A 14,757-nucleotide genomic window follows, 5' to 3' on the forward strand; every position below is an offset into this window, starting at 1 on the left:
TATCAGCATATGTATGACTTTTTAAAGGTTGTTTTAATGTCCAGAAATGAGTGTAGTTGACATATCAGCTGAAGCTGATAAAAAGCACTCTTGGCCACTGCCTCATTCTGAGAAACCAGAGGGTATTTTGGATCCAGGAGTATCCCCAAGCTATGTACCTGATCTTTCAGGGGGAGTGTAAGCCTATCAAGAACAAACAGATCTAAACCATATCTTACTGTAAGGCGCTCTACGTGGGGCTGCCCTTGAAGAATATCCGGAAACTGCAGCTAGTGCAAAACGCGGCAGCGAGGGTTTTATCCGGAGCTGCCCGTTGGGAACATATCACCCCCATTTTGAAAGAGCTGCACTGGCTGCCGGTTCGTTTCCGGGTCCAATTCAAGGTGCTGGTTTTGACCTTTAAAGCCCTAAACGGTTTGGGCCCAGGGTATTTGAGGGACCGCCTGCTCCCAAGGGTTGTTGCCCTCTTGACTAGGACATCTGAGGGGGCCCTGCTCCGGGTGCCGACAATGAGGGAGGCCCGGTTGTCGTGCACTCGGGACAGGGCCTTCTCTGTTGCTGCCCCCAGACTCTGGAATGCTCTCCCAATGGCCATTCGTTCCTCGGACTCCATCACGGCTTTTAGAAAGCTTTTAAAGACTTGGCTTTTTACCGAGGCTTTTACATGATTGTTTTCTACTGCGGCTTCTCTGTGTTTCTATTTGTTGTATTTGTTGTGTTGTTTTTATGCCTGTTTTTATATGTTTTTGTACTTTTAACATGATGTTTTTATTGTGTTTTTATTGTATGTTTTTAACTTTTGTAAACCGCCTTGGGGTTATCTTTTTAATGAAAGGCGGTATATAAATGCAAAAATAAATAAAATAAATAAAATATCTCAGGTCTTGACCCATCATAATCAGTACCTCCAACTTATTTGGATTCAACTTCAGTTTGTTATCCCTCATCCAGCCCATTATCGTCTCCAAGCAGGCATTTAGGGATGTTATGCCATTTCCTGATGAAGTGGATAGGGAGAAATAGATTTAGGTGTCATCAGATTATCTCTCCCAGCAGTTTCATGTAGATTTTAAGGAGCATTGGAGACAGTATGGAGCTTTGTGGAACTCCATACAGTAACTCTCATTTTGCAGAGCAACAGTCTTCAAATGACACCATCTGGAACCTACCCAAGAGGTAGGAACAGAACCACTGTAGAACAGTGCCAACTAATCCCACCTCCCTCAGGCAACCCAGAAGCATACCATTGCCAATGGTATTGAAAGCCGCTGAGAGATCCAAAAGGATCAGCAGAGACACACTCCCTCTATCAATATCTAATTGGAGATCATCCATCAGGCCAACAATGGCAGTCTACACCCCATAGCCCACCCAAAAGCTTGTTTGAAATGAGTCTAAATAACCTGTTTCCTCCAGGACTGTGGAGCTGTGGGGAACCCTCTCAATCACATTGCCCAACCATGGGAGATTAGAGACAGACCTATAGTTGCCTTACTCTGAAGGGTCCAATGTAGGTTTTTTCAAGTGTGATCTAATGATAGCTTCCTTAAGGCAAGGAGACATCCTACCCTTTCTCAGAGAAGTATTTATGATGTTTACCAGACCTTCTCTGACAATCTGATTGTTAGATTAGATAAAATAAGCCAAGTTGGGGATCAAGGGTCAAGAGAGCGAAACAGCTTGTCCACATCCTCAGGAGTCACAAACTGAAACTCATCTTGTCTGACCACATAAGAGGAATTGCTGGATATCTCCATAACAGACTCTACCCTAATTTTAGAATCCAGTTCAACCCAGATACTAGGAACCTTTATTCACACAAAAAATCATTAAAAGCATTGCAGTGGGTAACTGATGGGTCTAAATTTGGATTCAAGGGGGAGAAGGCTCTTTTTAGCCTTGTCACAGCCCTAGACAACTCTGCTGGATGTGAACTTACGGATGCAATGTAGGCAGAAAAGAATAGCTTCTTTGCTGCACGCATTGCCAAAGCATAGATCTTCAGATGTGCTCTTCGTTGTAACCTGTCGGATTCGAGTTGAGTCTTTCTCAATTTGTGCTCTAGTCGTCTACCTCACTACTTCAGCTCCTGTAATTTTTCTGAGTACCCCAGGGCTAATTTTGAAGCAGGTCAGAGAGGGCGCTTAGGAACAATTTGTTCTACTGCTCTAGTGAGTTCATTTTTCCAAGTTTGCACCAGAGCATCGACAGAATCATCTGCAGAGCCAACTTATAAGGCTTCTTGGAATTCCATTGGATCCAATAGCTTTCTCGGGTGGACCAACCTAATCGGTCTTTCATCCCCACCATTGGTTGTGGTTGCCAGTCCTACCTTAACCAGTTGGTAGTCCATCCATGACAATGGGGAAATAACAGGAGTTCTCACCCATGGGATACCACCCTGATCAGAGTAAAAGACCAAATCGAGTGTGTGACCAGCAACATGTGTCAGTCTAGAGACTTCCTGGGATAAGCCCATAATTTTCATGGTCACTAAACTCCTGAGCCACTCCTGACAACCTGGTCCCATAGTGAATATTGAAGTCCCCCCCCCACCAACAATCTGGATGACTCCAATGCCAACTCTGCAACCAGGTCCATCAGCTCAGTGAGGGGTGATATGTACACCAGTAGTCCCAATAAATCCTTGGTCCCTAAGCTTAGGTACAGGCACTTTATATGGGCCAATTCCCCAACAGGGATCTTGGTAAAGAAGATAGTGTCCTTATAGACCACAGCCACACCACCTCCCTGCCAACATCCTCTCACCTGTTCCACCACGGAGTATCCTGCTGGGAAAAATCTGGGACCAGGCTGGACCACTAGCCTCGCCTGACCAGGTCTCCGTAATGCATAGCAGGTCAGCTTCTTGATATTCCATTCTTGATGGCATATAATCTTGATATTCCATTTTTCTATTTGCTGTTATACGTTTTAAATTAACTTTTGCACAATATTTTCCACATATATTATAACATGCTTAGTACAGACAGTTGGTTAAGATGAAAAGAAAGGAGTGACAATGTGACACACATGGCAATTATGCAAATTACTGCTCAAACCATTTATTAGCTATACTAGACAAAATGAATTGCACCAATGCATTGAGTACAGTAGTGCTCTGTACTGATAGGCATCTCAGTCCAGAAAAGTGAGCCACAATTGGTAACTCTTTCCATTCTGAATTTTAAAATAGATTTGGTTTCTATTCATGTATCTCCAGCAAGCTCATCAAGCAGTTTTATTTAAAGTTTCATTTTGTTGAAATTTTGGTCAGCAGAACTAGAGGAGAAGAAATAAATGTGAAACTCTTGTTTATACAGTAATTATTGCTTTATAATGTACCACGAACATTTATGGTGCTATACTACTGATGCTGCTGTTCTACTCCTCGTCCTACTAATTCTTTGACTATGTACTTTTCATTGGATATATCAAGGGAGTGAAAAGAATTGACTCAACCTTGTTTGAGGATTTCAAGAACCAACATTTTGGAGATGAGCCCCTGAGCCGTCTAGATCTTTGCTCTATGCTGAAAAAAAAGCAACCTAATGGCTACTATCACTGTGAGTCTTCTATCACAGTAGGTAAGTGCAGTATATTTCTTTAGCTTTTCTGTGTACTGGAAATTGAAAGGGGTTTTGCTACTCATTATGTCATGGCCCAGATCTCCGAGTCAGAGGAGGAGGGAGAGGATTTGGGTGGGAGTACAGGCTCAGAGACACAGCAGCAGGATTTGGCTGTGAGAACAGACTCTGGAGCTGAGCTGGGACGGCAGCAGACAGAGGAATCTGAACAGCTGGCAGAGATGAGGGCTGAGGAGACTGATCAGGAGGAAGCTGGAATTTCACCTGTGTTAAGAAGACGTCTCAAGAGAAAGGCTCAGTGGGAGACACGCAGGCGCAAGATCACACAGGAGAGGCAATAGAAATGCTGAGTCAGAAAAGCCTGATTGGCTGCCGGTTATCTTGAGCCCTATATCAAGCCGACATGGTTTCTAAGTCAACACTGTCAACAACGTTGCCTATCGCCGACAGTGTCCGTACTTCAGACTTATTCAAACTTTCGTGTTTCAGCCTGTCCTTGTTCTGTTCATTCCTTGTTCTGTTGTTTTCAGTTATTGCTCAGTTATTGTAGAGGGGGGTACCTAGTTTAGTTAAAGGGGCTTTATTTTGTTTATGCTACTTTTCTTTGTGAGTCATTTTTTGCTTTTGTTAGTGCAGCTAGGTGGTTGTTCTTATCTCCAAGCTTTCTGTTTGACTCACAGAAGTAGAGCTGAAGGGATTGTAAATCCTGTCGGGTCAGCCGAGCCAACAGATTTACAACACATTATCCCACCCCTTTCTTTAGCATAAAGATTGTGTATGTGAAACTTCAGCTAGTTTCTTTGAAAGTCCTGCAAATGAATACAATGTATGGCCTTTAAAATGAGGCCTCTGGAGGACAAGGTCTGAAGTTTGTTCACATAACATTCTTTGTTCCTCAGCCACTTAGAAAAGCCAGACTAAACTGAAATTATAATTGCCAGGCGGCATGGTTAACCAATTTAGTTGATAGATGAATAAACTAAAGCTTTAATTGCACTTTAAAATCCCTTTCCTCCAAATGAATTAATTGGAAAACCTACTATTGAAAGACACACTTCCATGCAGCATATGCCTATATTCTTCCCTGCTGTGCCACATTTGATGGAACAGACACACACAAAGATGGCCTTTCATCCTATTTCCATTGAAACGTAGCTGATACGTTGTATGTCAAGATTAAACCACTGTAGCTATCTAGCAATGAGAATCAGAGGCACCTTAAGCTGACAATGTTCAGTTGAAACCACTGGCGGAGGAAGCCAGCCAGTGGCCCGTGTTTCTCCTGCTGGCGCCACGCCCCTTGCATCTTTTTAGATTGTGAGCCCTTTGGGGACAGGGATCCATCTTATTTATTTATTATTTCTCTATGTAAACTGCCCTGAGCCATTTTTGGAAGGGCGGTATAGAAATCGAATTATTATTATTATTATTTCTTGTTTACACAGTCAGACAGGTGTTATTGACTGGTTTGTTTTATCCAGACATCGAGCCCTTCCCAAGGACCTGGGATGCCAGAATTTTATTGTCAGTTGTTATAGATATCGTCGCAGAATATAGGCTGTTCCCGGTAAAGCTGCTTTTTGTAACTGGCTGATGGTGATTTCTGTGGCACCTATATTATTATTATTATTATTATTAGTTTTCAGATGCAGGGGGCGTGGCAGAGGCATCAGGCGCGGCCCCTGATTGGTAGCGGCCTGGGTTCTTTGAACCCATCTGTTCAATGGTGGCTCCACCACTGGTTGAAACCAATGCAAACCATTCTTTTAAACCTATATCTTCCATTTATATCTATATATTTTCATCTATATATTAATCTTATATCTTCAGAATTTAGATAATTTGAATGGGATATACATCTATATGTGGATGCTTCTATTACTTTTATTTGAATGTATATCTGGATACACTGGAAATAAATTCAAGTATGAGTTTTGTCTTCTGCTTTCCCATTATTAAACTCAAACAAAAGTTTCCATATCCAGGCCCCAGTAATCCCCCCCGCCCCAATGGGAATTAAAGCAGATAGAACTGTACCAAATGTGGAACTGCAATAATTGTTTGCACTGGTAGAACTACAATATCTGCTTAGAAATTGAATTTACTAGCATACTATAGCATTTCTAATTATAAATGCAGTTGTGGGGAAATGGCAACATTCTTATAGCAGAGTAAAATATTCAGGGACAGGGACAGCTCCAGTTTGGGAAAAACCTTCCAAGACCCATCCCTCATGGCAGTGGGACTCCTCACCTATATTGGTGGCACACAGGTGTGATTACTGGTGACAGCAGTAGGCAACTGCAGCATTAGCAGTGGCAGCAGGCACTCCTTGCTCTTAGCATTGCCATGGCTGGAACACAGTGTTGCTATGTTGGGTGACTAGGGCATCTGAGGAAATTAAAGGACACAATTTCTCCAGCCACCACAACAGCTCAAAAAATGCCTGCTCAACAACAAAGATTGATGCCCCAGTGGCAGATGTCAGTGGCAGTGGGCCCTTTCAGGACATTAGCCCCTGGCCTTTGCTTAAGGGTGCTGTGTGCCAATGCTGGCTCTGCTTAGGGAGTATGTTTGCTTAACTATTACAATGACATTAAAAGCCTTAGAACTGCTCAGTAGAGAAGACTGTGTACAGACATATGTAGCGTGAGTGGTGAGTCTGCTCTGGATCCATATGCATGTATTTTTGGTCAGATGTACAGTACAATCTTCCTCAGGAAATAGAAGTCATTTTCCCTGTTTCCAGCAGAAGCTGGCAGTGCAGAGGGCTGATTGTTAAGCCAACTCCTTCCTTAGCTGCCAAACACTTGCATTTTAAAACAGAAGAAAAAAGCTTTAAAAAACCCCTCTTTGAACATGGGGTGTGTGGCAAAGAGAGACAAACAGCAGCACCATGTCTGGAGTCAGATATGTGTGTCATTAGAAAAGATTGTGGGGGCAAGAAGAGCTTGACCAACAGCAAACAAAAGAAAACAAACCCAAATCCCACATTAGGTCTTGTTGTAGGCATGTCTGCACGCAGTGCACACTAAAACAACTTCCTTTTGTTAAAATACTCTATGTAAGTACAACAAAAAAACACCGCCAACTTAAGGTTTCTTTTTTATTATTGAGAAATGTGGAAATTTCAAAATTCCTTTAAAAACATTAAAATAAATAAAAAAGAAAGTTTAAACTCTCCTTGCTGTGTACACCTGTTAAGAATTCCGTCTCAAGAAAGCATTAACTGTTCACCTGAAGTCTGTGTGGATTAATAAGATCTTTGGGTTATCGTGTAGGAGTTCAACTATAAGGAAGCAGTTATCCTATGTTTTCAAAATTTTACTCAATATATGCTGAATATTAAGCAGCATTTGAATTTGATATGGAGTATGAAGAGTTCCAGTTGTGAAGAGTAGTAGTCAACTGACTAGAGTACTTTTGACTTCATCCAAGAAAGATGTGGGTACAAGCTGAATGCCCTCAAGCTTTCTCCTATTGGATGCTTTTCTTCACTTTTTAATCAGCTGTTTGAGGCTATTTTCATGAGCAGCAGAAAGTGGGCTAAGGGAGCCCAGCCCGGTTTCTGCTGCTCATGTGCTACAACAGGAGCTGTGTGGCTCCCAGCAGCCAGCCCTCCTAAATGCCCCCCATTAAACGGGTTTAGTGGAGTACGCACTCCGCTAACACTGGGTTTTGGTTGTGTGTCGCCGTGGTGACTCACGAGTAGACCCCAACAGGAAGGCTACACAAGCCTCCTGTCTTCAGGGGGCTCCCCAGAATGCCCCACGCATTTGCACGGGGCATTCTTGGCCTTCCAGGGGCCAGGATGTCCCTGATCCCTGCCACCCCAACCAGTTCTGTGACAGAGTCAGTAATCGTGTTGGTGGTCCAGGGCGAGCTGCCTGCTTGCGTGCGGGGAGAGCAGGTCAAGCCTGCTCTCCCTGCAAACCTCCTGCAGCTCTCCGCACTGCTTGTGTGGAGATCCTCACTAAGTTGGACAAGTCGAAGACCTTCAGTGTGAATGTTCCCCATATAAATCCGTGTGAACTCAGAAAATAATATCTTGCTCACACTGGATGGCTTAAAATGGGCTTTGATCTCAGGAGGATTCTTCTCTTGTGCACTTTAAAATAATTAAATTCGGACAAATACCTCTGAAAATATTGCCTTTAATGAATGCATACCATGAATATATTCAGAATGTATTCTGAATTCTGAAAAGGTATACAAAATATTTTCTGAAAATGTTGCCTTTAATGAATGTATAGCAAAGTGAAACATATAATGTGACTTCTTCAAGAATTAATGCATTACAGTTTATAATGACCTGTCCTAAAAGTTTAGGAACCAGGAAGCTGTACTGTAGAAGTCAACACTAGGAAACTGATTTCTTGGGTCTTCTGGAAAACTGCTAAATTGTATATCCTTCACATAGGCAAAGTCTATGAAATGATGATGAGGATGATGATTTATTTATTATTATTTATTCGATTTCTATACCACCCTTCCAAAAATGGCTCAGGGTGGTTTACACAGAGAAATAATAAATAATTAAGATGGAACCCTGAACCCAAAGGTCACACAATCTAAAAAGAAACATAAGATAGATACCAGCAACAGTCACTGGAGGTACTGTGCTGGGGCTGGATACGGCCAGTTACTCTCCCCCGCTAAATAAAGAGAATCACCACGTTAAAAGGCGCCTCTTTGCCAAATTAGCAGGGGATTAGATTAAGATTTCTACATATCTGAGGTTTAGGAATCTGCAATCAGATTCTGATTTAAAACATACAGTTTTAAGCTATATGTGTGAATATTTTTTCATGTTGCATGTAAAATATTATTTATTTAGAATATCTATATGTATATGCTGCCATTCTTCACATATGAATTCATGGCAGCTTATACTACTACAACAAATATTTATATAGTGCTAGTCAACAAAATTCTAACATACAGAATTAAAATCACAGTATAATATAATAAAAGAGCACAAGTATATAAAACTACCATAACTACACACTGATAAAAACAATAATTAAAACAGAGCAACAATAGTGATTAACACTGTGTCACTGTTTTAAAACAGTGTAGGGGAAGTCCTGCTGGAATAAAAAGGTCTTCAGATTGTGTTTAAAATTGACTAGCATTTAAAATTGACTATTAAACAAACCTAAGATCAAACAGCAGAGAGTTCCAAAGAACAAGGGCTACCACTGAGGGGTTCACCCATGCATCACCAGTAACCATGCTATTCTATTCAGTAAGAATAGCTAAGTAATGTTTTACAAACAGGGGTAAAAATGATAAAGCTCTTTGTATAAACTGCTAGATGATTATAATACTAATAGTAAAGAGAATGAGCTCTACATGCTGTGTATAGTTTTATTGCCCTGTTTAAGGGACCAGAACTGAGGACAAACATTGTGTGCTTACTTTGATTAGAAGATGGAAAATGCTATTGGAATGTAAAAACTATTTAAAGCAGTAAACCTAAGCACCAGTCAGTCAATTAGTCTTTATTACGGTCTTTGACCAATAACACAACATCTAAAACAATATAAAATGTTAAACATAGCCATATTAATAATATAACTATACATTGGATCTAACTATTAGCGAACTTGTATTGCAGAACAATAGAATTTTGCCACTGTGTCTGTGACAGATGAATTCACATCTGTTAGCAGAAATTTGGTGAACCTAAGCACCAACATAGGCTAAGTCTGACGACAGCCCTCTCCTATGCACACTGTATTTATTTAAAACTAAATTCCATAAAATATAAGGCTGGTTCCAAAGTGATTGTAAACAGGATTGCACCCTGCGAGTAATATTTCATATATATATATACTTGAACAGTTGAAATAATACACTCTGAAATGAGGGGAAAAAATTCAGTTGTTTCTCATGTTACAAAATGCTTGAAAGTACCTTTAAAATATGACTTCAACATTTCATATATAGTGACATGCTTTGAATTTTCCATGTTGTTGCTTGTTATACGTAGGGTTGTCAACAGACTGTAACTATTCCTGCATATTTCCCCTCTGCATTTCTCTACTCTTTTGAATGATATCAAGCTAGTAAATTTCCAGGACTACTTTCAGTAGTGATCAGGAGATTAATGCTGATTCCTGGAGATTCCAGTCCAAATCTGGATGGTTGGGCACTGGCAACCCTAGTTATATTATTACATTGTGTGTGTGTGTGTGTGTGTGTGTGTGTATTGTGCTAACTAATTTGGTACAACGCAAGAGTTTTGTAAATAACTGAGCTAAACACAGTGGCCAGGTGCATCTTCCATGAGACAGATGAGGTGGCAGCCTCAAGCAGAAATGCACTGTGGAGCTGCAAGTATGATCTGCTGCCAGCACCTGTAGATGATCTACAGTTGATCTGCTGTCTGTGCCTCTTCCCCTTTCTGTTACTACTGACCCTTTACTATTGTTCCTGCTAAGAATCAGGCACCTGATGGTTTGTCAGATGTGTGCATTTGTTTTAACCAGAGAGCAGTTTGCTGCACTGATGTAGCTACAGAGGCATGCTTTATGAAGCAGGCGGATCAAGTCCACCTTTGCAACTGGTTGGTCATATAGCCACTTGTTGCAATATAGTCGCTTACTACAGTGTAGGTGTCTCTACAGTGATAGCCAAAATGCCTTTAGGTGTGAATACGCCACCTCCAGGCCTACATGCACCCTATCAGCCTGTTTCTGTGTTTTTTGCATTGCTGGTTCACAACATATGTAATAGATGAAGTAATATGGACCCAGACCACTGCAGCAGTGAAACACATTCAGTTGATTTAGAATTCCAGTGCAATGATCCAAGTGGTACATAGTCCTTTTGCCTAAGAGCCAAAACAGATGTAATCACATCTCCCTACTGTTTTCCCTTGACATCAAAACAACTGCAGGGAGCTGTTAATTTGATCGGGGAAGCAACAGAAGGGAGAGTGGGTTTAACTCTTTCTTCCCACACCATTCCCCTGATCTACCCCTGCCCTGAAGTTACTGTTAGCCTATCTGTGTAAAACCTACAGGCAACATGGTGCCTGTATTCTTTTTCCTCAGTGGTAGTTGTAACTTCAAGGAGAGTGATTTAGATCAGAGAAATAGCATAACAGGAAGGGTAAGAAAAGAACAAAGACAGCAGCAGCATGGAATTAAAATACAAATATCCTGATGTAAGTTACAGGTTTAGGAGAAGTATTAAGAGAAATCGATTATTACTGAATTATATTTTGATTATAACATATCCCAAATGTATTTTAGCACAAAACAGGTGTTAAATTAGCCAGAGGAAGACATTCATGCCGTCAATGTATACAATGGACATTTTAAGCTAATGACAGAATTCAAAATAAATCCAGCATGTTATTCAAGTTTATTCTGTTCAGCATTGTGACATTTGGAGTATAGAGTATTGATCAGTGTTTGTCCTTGTCCTATATACTTTTGAATAGAGTCAATACAAGTCTAAAATTGCTTCTACACACAGTGGTGTTCTTACCCCTGGACTTCAGGGCCGATGTCCAGGGCCTCCACATCCCCTGGGGGCCTCCAAATTTTCTTTGGTCTGTCCTGGGTGATGAGGTCACTGCTGGACAACACTGAGCCAGGTGGCTGAGTGTGATTATGACCTGTGCTGGGTGCTTTAGAGTCAGAGGGGGGAGTGGGGAAAGAAATATGGGGGATGAGAATAGGGGGATGATGCTAGACTTGGGGGGGGGGGTGCGGCTCCAGCAAGTGGAGGCCTCCAAAGGCCTTTAGGTCCAGGCTCCAAAGTTACCTAAGTGCACCTCTGTCTACACGAATCCTATTCTCTAGAATTGATGTCTTTCACTCATTCAGTTTTTATAAATAATCCAGAACCATTGTTGCCAAACTGATACAATCCAGTGTTTTCAGTGCCATCTTTTTTCAGATCTGATATGTGGCTATTCTTTTTAACTTAAATCACAACTGCAGCATCAGCTGTTCATGTGTGGTCCAGCAAAGGGCTATTGAGACTTCTCTGGATGACTGTCCCTTTAATTAGTTGCTTCCTGTTGAATTCCCGTATTAGCAGCACTGAATCCATCCTAAATTAGCCGGTTCTTGTTCCCTACGAAGGGATGGAGGCTTTAATTACTAATTTCATCTTTATAGTTGGAGCACTTGTTTATTTTGTTTATTGCCTTCTATTCCCGCCCCCCGCCCCAGATTATCACAGACCTAAATGCAAAAAGTGGCAGGCCAGTATTACCATGCTTGCTCAAACACATGTATGTTGCACATGTGTGTACCTATGCTGTGGGACTAACTTGGGTGAAATTTATTCAAAACCATATTTGCAAGAGAAAATAACAAATGGACTGCCTGGACAAAGGCAATGCCAACATTAGGGTTCGCCTCTGATTTATGTGAAGTATTGTTTAAATGGTGGAACAGTGTTGCCCCTTCCATTCAAAGAGATGCTCCTTTAAATACTCCATTATTTCATTTATACCTTGCATTTTTCAGTTCCAGTGATATCTGGAATTTTTCAGTGATATCTAGAATCCAGCCATATTTTCAGTGTTATCTGGAATGCAGCTGAAGCTAGTCCCTGGTGAGTCTGATAGGGAAAATAATGAAATCAATAAATATAAGAATGGAGGATATTCTGAAAATCAAATAACCAGAGTGGTATGGGTGTGTGTGTGGAGAAAGTATTATGGCCTCTACACATTTCAAAGAAAATGCATTTTAAACTCACTAGCTGGTAATGTGTGAGGAAATAAAGAAAACGGGGGCATAAAGAAAGAGCCTGAGGTTTTGTAATGGACCAGGCCATTCCTGTCATTATAAAGTTCTCATTAAGTTCTCATTAAGCTGTCCTGCATTTTTCACAGGAGAGCACACACTGTGTCCTTCTAAATGGGCCCTTTTATCCTCAACTATTTCATTAAATAAACACAGTAATGAGTGATGAATACAATTTCTTTCACAATAACTACCTTTCTGGTATATATACAGTGAATTGTGAAAGAAAATGTGGAGAAGACAGACAGTAGGGTTTGTTTCACACATTGTAATTAGAAGTGTGATTATTTTGGATGCCTCAGAAAGATATGATGTAAAAATAACAGAGTGGTATACATGGTTATGGTTATCCTCGCAACAACCCTGTGAAGTAGCTTAGGCTGAGAGATACATGACTGGCCCAGAGTCACCCAGTGAGTTTCATGACTGAATGGGGATTTGAACTCGCGTCTCCCCAGTCCTAGTCATAGGTGAAACTGGGGGGGGGGGCAGGCAGGGCATGTGCCCTAGGCGCCACTGAGGTGGGGGCGCCACACCAGTTCCTGCCACCCCCACCCCATTGCCCACCTGCCCAGCCCCAGGGCCCCTCAGCCACTTGCCTCCAGCTCCGGCCTAGGATCGGGGAGGCCTAGGATCCGCAAGGCCTGCAAACTGCAGAGCTCTTCTCTCCCCGCCTCTCAGCTGATCGGTGGGTGGGCGGGGCTTCCAGAGAGGCCTCTGAGTAGGCCTCCCTGAAGCCTGAACTCAGCAGGCCCCAGCAAGCCAGGAAGGAGGCTGGCAGAGCTCCCTGCAGCAGACCAGACCATCCAGCACAGCTTTTGCAGGTAGGCTGTGAATTCCTTTTTGTGGTTACCCCCATATATAGGGATCTGCTTGCCATAGGGCTTTGATATGGATGGTGGGGCGAGACTGAGAAGTCTCTGAATATTTAATTTAAAACAGACTGAAAAATGTGCTGGCTTTAAAAACAAAAACTATCTAAGGCCTATAAGTGGCTTGTTTCATGGCAGAAAATTTCAAAAACTTCTGGAACAAATATTTATTTATTCATTCATTCTTTCATTCATTTATAAATGCACTTATGTTCAAGTTGTTTTGCAACCCAGAAGGTCTGAGTGAGAACTGTGAAGCATGTGTTGTGCTTTTATTTTATTTTATTTTTCTTGTGTGTGAACTGCTCTCCAATAACTTGCAGAGACTTCAGGGTAAATCTGGCCAACATGTGAATGCAGCACCTCCATTCCAGAGGAGATGTGTGTTAAAGCGCTTTAAAAGCCTCGTGTGAAAAACCTCCTGGAATCAAACTTTACTGAATTTGTTCAGAATTCTGAGAAAACAAACATAGGCTTACCCTGCATGGTTGAAAGTCTCCTTTGCTAATCTGCAGCGAGGGGACCATTTTAATAATTAGCGTTGCTAGTGTGTTCTAGGCATTAAAAGTAGCACAAATATATAGTACTCAATGTATATCACTATATACTGTGAAGTGTGCATGTGTGTATTCAGTGAAATATATTTCCAGGCAGCATACTTATTTTGAAATATCAGACGTAAATCCTTGGGGGCCTGGGATGTGTGGAGGCCCTGGACTTTGAGGGGCTGGGGGCCCATTTTAAAATTTCATCTTGGCCCATTCCAACCTTGCTATGCCCCTGGCGGTCACTACACATGGGTTTCTGCACAACACCTGCACAGAAGAAACTTCCATGTAGAAAATGTGTCTCTTGTAAATTGACCCTGAATTTTCCATCCATGACTGGGATATTTGAGTAACTCTCAAATATCAAGAGTCAATAATAAAAGAACAGCACACTGCTTGTGACAGGAAGGGGCAAATTACAATGATTTCTTAGTCTGGCAGGGGCTGGTTTTGGCCCTGGCAGAACTTGGCTGTCTGCTCCTGTTGCAAATGCCTCTGTCTAGTGTGGCAAACTAATGTATCCTCCTCCCTCTTGGTGTCAAAGTAAGCACTGGTGTGGTGAATGCACATATACCCCATCATGAGCCAACAGTCATCATAAGACAAAGGCTGGCAGGAATCATTCACTGGTTTATAGACCCACCACCACCACCACCACCACCACCTTCTTCCCCTATTTTGCTAGTGGCTATTTGGGCAGGTGATCCTCTAGGACAAAGCATGTTTTTTAAAAAGAATGAGATGAGACAGAGAAAATGACACTTGGAATCCTTGCATAACTCCTGACTGTTGTTCTAAGTCTTTTACAGAGATGGCTCATGTTTTCAGGTTTTGATCAACAACCATGTCTAGATGGTACAGTGTTCCTTTTAACAAGGATTTCCAGATATTTTTGGCTACAAGTCCCATCATTCCTGTTTGGACAGGGGCACAATTTCAGTGCTTGCCCTAGGCACTATTTTTCCTAGTTACGCCT

The 14,757-nt window shown here is 41.7% G+C and overlaps 1 protein-coding gene and 1 long non-coding RNA gene across 4 annotated transcripts in view; one reads left to right on the forward strand and one right to left on the reverse strand.

The window, feature by feature from the left end:
• AKAP7 (A-kinase anchoring protein 7) overlaps positions 1 to 14,757 on the forward strand; it is a 144,555-nt gene that overhangs the window by 68,576 nt on the left and 61,222 nt on the right. For all 3 annotated transcript variants that reach the window (XM_053287135.1, XM_053287132.1, XM_053287144.1), the window contains exon 7: positions 3,440 to 3,587. In XM_053287135.1, the coding sequence (XP_053143110.1) occupies positions 3,440 to 3,587 (148 nt within the window). The remainder of the gene's footprint in view (positions 1 to 3,439; positions 3,588 to 14,757) is intronic.
• On the reverse strand, positions 9,077 to 12,175 carry LOC128341086 (uncharacterized). The gene is made up of 2 exons (XR_008314195.1): positions 12,066 to 12,175; positions 9,077 to 11,681 (listed from the first exon to the last, which is right to left on the reverse strand). It is a non-coding gene; the product is annotated as an uncharacterized LOC128341086 (long non-coding RNA).

The sequence above is a fragment of the Hemicordylus capensis genome, chromosome 1 (genome assembly GCF_027244095.1).
Source record: "Hemicordylus capensis ecotype Gifberg chromosome 1, rHemCap1.1.pri, whole genome shotgun sequence".
Taxonomy (NCBI): domain Eukaryota; kingdom Metazoa; phylum Chordata; class Lepidosauria; order Squamata; family Cordylidae; genus Hemicordylus; species Hemicordylus capensis.